This window comes from Alexandromys fortis, unplaced genomic scaffold (genome assembly GCF_014885135.2).
Source record: "Alexandromys fortis isolate MF-2015 unplaced genomic scaffold, M_Fortis_MF-2015_v1.1 scaffold_31, whole genome shotgun sequence".
Taxonomy (NCBI): domain Eukaryota; kingdom Metazoa; phylum Chordata; class Mammalia; order Rodentia; family Cricetidae; genus Alexandromys; species Alexandromys fortis.
Window position 1 is genome coordinate 12,941,141 of NW_026067974.1, and position 4,777 is coordinate 12,945,917.

At 51.8% G+C, this 4,777-nt stretch overlaps 1 protein-coding gene across 1 annotated transcript in view; it reads left to right on the top strand.

Moving 5' to 3' along the window:
• The first annotated feature begins 2,190 nt into the window (after window positions 1–2,190).
• Naglu (N-acetyl-alpha-glucosaminidase) overlaps window positions 2,191–4,777 on the top strand; it is a 10,014-nt gene continuing 7,427 nt past the window's right edge. The window contains exons 1-2 of the mRNA XM_050156930.1: window positions 2,191–2,605; window positions 3,416–3,563. Of these exons, the coding sequence (XP_050012887.1) occupies window positions 2,229–2,605; window positions 3,416–3,563 (525 nt within the window). The 5' untranslated portion in view covers window positions 2,191–2,228. The remainder of the gene's footprint in view (window positions 2,606–3,415; window positions 3,564–4,777) is intronic.

Below are 4,777 nucleotides of genomic sequence, written 5' to 3' on the forward strand. Positions count from 1 at the left end.
GGACTCACAGAGATCCGCCTGTCTCTGCCTCCCAAGTGCTGGGATTAAAGGCATGTGCCACCACCGCCCGGCTTTAGAATCCTTTTAGAAAATGAAATCTTGGGGCTGGAGAGATGGCTCAGCAGTTAGGAGCATTGCCTGCTCTTCCAAAGGTCCTGAGTTCAATTCCCAGCTACCACATGGTGGCTCACAACCATCTGTAATGAGGTCTGGTGTCCTCTTCTGGCCTGCAGGCATACACGCAGACAGAATATGGTATACATAATAAATAAATATTTTTGAAAAATGAAATCTTTCTCAGGAGCCCACTGCTCCCTGCCCCCACCCAGCCTCAGGCATCCTCACCTCACCCTTTGAGACAGGCAGCCTGAGCCTTTGCAAGGCTTGAAATATCTTCGTGGGCCCATACTGAGCTCTGGGAGCCTGAGAGTTTCCATTCTTTCTCCTCCCCTGCTGCTGAGGAGTCACCTCCTCACCTCCAGGCCATTGGGACAAGTGACTGTCCCTGCTCTGCTCCTTTGAGGATCCGCTGGTAGGCTGCTAGCCAAGCTGGACACAAGTGGCCACAGTTTAGTTCCTCAAGCCCCCCAAGTTCCTCAAATCCCTCTCCCCACTCTCTTATGTCTATGTTCCCTCTGTCTAGAAGGCTTTTTTTTTTTTCCTCCTTGGAAATTCCTAGTTATCCTTGGGTGTCAGATAAAATGTCTCTGCCTGTTTGAAGACTTGGGATTCCTCACAGCCTCACAGCCCTGGGTGAAATTCTGTTATTTCTGTGTGTATTGAGTGTGTGTATTCACACATGTATGTAGGGGAGTGTAGGTGTCTGACACACACACACACACACACACACACACACATATGATGGTCAGAGCTTTGAACCAGAGCTCCAGAAAAGTAGTTTCTCCTGAACCTTCTGCCGTGCTGAGCAGCTGAAGAATCTGAAATGTTGCGGCTTCAGAACCAAATTATCTTGGGCCGTCTTCAGCCTCTCTCAATAGCCATTGTTACCTATTCACCCCTGTACTTGACCTAACGGCTTTATGACAAATAAATGTCATAGCGCTGGAGTGTACAGAACACTGGAAAGAACATTGGAACGCAGAGAACATTAGTTTTGCTTTGGAATGCATTAGACTACCGGCTCCCATCATCCCAGAACCCAGGATGTCATCAGAAGCCTGAAACAGACTTCCCAGATTCACTCTACCCCAACCTCTCAGCAGTAAGAGCACTGGCTGCTCTTCCAGAGGACCCAGGTTCAATTCCCAGCACCCATATGGCAGCTCACAACTGTCTGTAACTCCAGTGCCAGGGGATCTGACACCGTCACACCAATGCACATATAATAAAGTCTAAGAAAAGTGTCTTGATTTATGACTTTCTTTGCTCTGTTACCGTAAAAAACTTCCCCAAATCATTTCCACATTGGAACATGGAATTGGGGTGTCCTAAAACTGTTCCCAGACCATGGTCACTCATATTTGGCTCCAGAACAAACTATCTCGGTCCTTTTGAAGTGAGTGAAGTGAGTGCTGTGTTTGTGTGTCAATGGACAAGTCTCGAGTGTTACCTTCTACCTTGAGACAGGGTCTCTTCCTTTTTGTAACTTTGTACACCGGGCCAACTGTCTCCATCTCTCATCTCACCCAACACTGGGAAGGCAGACTCCCACTACTGGGACCTGAGGATTCGAACGCGGGTCCTCAGGTGCAAGGGCCTTACCCACTGACCTATCTCTCTCTTCACCAAGGGAAATCCTTATTTGTTTCCAGGTCTCTGGCCACAATAACAGCTGGGACCATCCTCCACCCGTCCAACAGTAGCAGTGGCAGCGTCTGAATGAAATACATAGTTACTAGAGGAGGGGGTTGGAGATACGGCTTAGTGGTGGAGCACTTGGCTGACTTCAGTTCTCATCACTTAAAAGGGTGTCTGGCTGGATGAAAGCGACTTGCAAAAGGAAGCGGGCTGCACCCGAAAGGGCTGGGGCATGTGCAGCGTCCCATGTGGCCGCGGATGTTTAATGGGGTCACGCGCCCTCTAGCCACGCGCGCGGTCAGCAGACACCTTAGGGTCTAGGTCCGGAAACCAAGTCTCCGGGCGGGTAGCTGGAGCCCAACCTTCAGGCCACGTGGCCCGAGGTCTGCAGCGGATTGGATGCGGGAAGACCCGCCCCTGGCCCTGAGCTAGGTATTGGTTGTGAGCGACCCTGCCGCAAAGTTGGCATCATGGAAGCTGCGGTGCTCACCGTGGCTCTGGGGTTCCTACTCCTGGCCGGGGACTCAGTGGGCGACGAGGTTCGGGAGGCAGAGGCCGTACGGGAGCTGGTGGTCCGGTTGCTGGGACCCGGGCCGGCAGCCGATTTCTTAGTGTCCGTAGAGCGCGCGCTGGCGGCTGAGTCGGGTCTGGACACCTACAGCCTGAGCGGCGGCGGCGGGGCGCCGGTGCGTGTGCGCGGCTCCACGGGAGTGGCGGCCGCCGCGGGGTTGCACCGCTACCTGCGTGACTTCTGCGGCTGCCAGGTGGCCTGGTCCGGCTCTCAGCTGCACCTGCCCCGGCCGCTGCCCGCGGTGCACGACGAGCTGACCGAGGCCACGCCCAACAGGTATCGACGCTGTAGGTCCCAACTGGCTGGAGCAGCGGCCTGTAGCCTTGGGGCACCCACCATTGTAGAGGCCCACCACGCTAGGGTAGGGATAGCCGCAGCTACAGACACCTGGAAGACGGAGAAGAAAGTGCTGGCTCTGGGGTCCCACCATGGTGCCTTCAAATCTTAGCTCCTCTCTAATAGATGCCAGTTCTTAAGCCAAGTCCCTTAGCTTCTCGGAGCCCCTGCTGCAAATAATGACGCCCGCCACGCTGTTGATTGAGAGTCTGCGTGCGATGGTAGAATTTCAAAAACGTTCTCGTGATCCATGCATTCCATGCCCCTCCTTTGGCCTCTCTGACGATGCTGTGAAGTGACCGTTCCCGAAGCCCCAGGCCCTTATTCTAGTTCTTGGCACACTGTGTGGGCATGATGTGTTCGCGCAACCATCTACCCCATAAAACTGTAGGACTGGGAATCCAGTTCAGGACAGAGACCGATTTTGCCTTAAGGCACTGACATCCTAGGACACCCCCCTCCCACGATGCACAGTAGAGGGTCTGGACATTTTCAATGAAATTGAAGTTAATGTATCCACAATCGTTAAAGCTTACAGAGCCCCAAGAATCCAGCACTAGTTGTTGGCTTTTACCTGGGTGGATCTGGAATGAGCAGTAGAGGGGCCTCTTGGAAACCTGTGTCCATTGTCCTGTGTGTGTATGTGTGTTGGGGGTAGTATTCCAGAGCCAGGCTGCCTCTGAGGAGCTCCAGGGTGATGGGTGAGTGGGGCATCCCATATGTCCCCAATAATGTGCCCCCTACCTGCAGGTACCGCTATTACCAGAATGTGTGCACGCACAGCTACTCCTTCGTGTGGTGGGACTGGGCCCGTTGGGAGCAAGAGATTGACTGGATGGCGCTGAATGGCATCAACCTGGCTCTGGCTTGGAGTGGCCAGGAGGCCATCTGGCAGCGGGTTTGTGCCAACCTGGCCCCTCACATTCTCCTGCCCAACTTACACACCCACTGGCCCTGGGGGACTGAGGCTTCCCTGGGGGGGGCAAACTGGGTGCTTCCTGTAGGTGAGACTTCAGCAATCCACTGAAACAATTGGAAATGGTGGTACATGCCTGTAATCCCAGCACTCAGGTAGAAGTGGGAGGATGAGAAATTCAAGATTGGGGTGGTGGTGGAGCAGTCCTTTAATGGGAGGCAGAGGCAGATGGATTTCTGTGAGTTCAATACCAGCCTGGTCTACAGAGCGAGTTCCAGGACAGCCAGGGCTACACAGAGAAACTGTCTCCAAAAAAACAGGAGGGAAAAAAAGGGGGGGGAGGTTCAAGATCATCTTCAGCTAGGTAGTGAGTTCGAAGACTCTGGTGAGGGAGGGGCAAGGCTCCTCTCCTTCATTAGTCTTGGCTGATTCCCTTCCCTTTGGCCAACCTTACTCAAAGATCCTCTTATTGCTTTCTGTTGCTATACTAAAACACCATGGCCAAAATCAACTAGGGAAGGAAGGAGCTCATTTGGTTTACACATCCAGCCATAGTTCATCGCGGAGGGAAACCAAGGTAGAACTTAAGCCAGGTAGAAGGCAAGAACCATGGAGGCAGAGGCCATGGAGGAACACTGCTTATATTATTTTCTCAGTTTGCTTTCTTCTTCTTTTTTTTTTAAAGGAAGATCTTCCCTATGTTCAAGACTGTGAGGCACCAGGTGATGGTGGCACATGCCTTTAATCCCAGCACTCGGGAGGCAGAGGCAGGCGGATCTCTGTGAGTTCGAGGCCAGCCTGGTCTACAGAGCGAGTTCCAGGACAGGCTCTAAAGCTACAGAGAAACCCTGTCTCGAAAAAAACAAAAACAAAAAGCAAAAGAAACTGTGAGGCAAGTTGCCTGGGTGTCTCATACTGCCAGACCACATCACAACATTTTCTTTTTTAATATTTATCTATTTATTTTATGTATATGAGTGACCTGTCTTCAAGTACACCAGAAGAGGGCACCAGTTCTCATTACAGATGGTTGTGAGCCACCATGTGGTTGCTGGGAATTGAACTCTGGACTTCTGAAAGAACAGCCAGTGCTCTTAACCGCCAAGCCATTTCTCCAGCCCCCAGTTTGCTTTCTTTTTTCTTTCTTTCTTTCTTTTTTTTTTTTTTTTTTTTTTTTTTTTTTTTTTTTTTTTGTG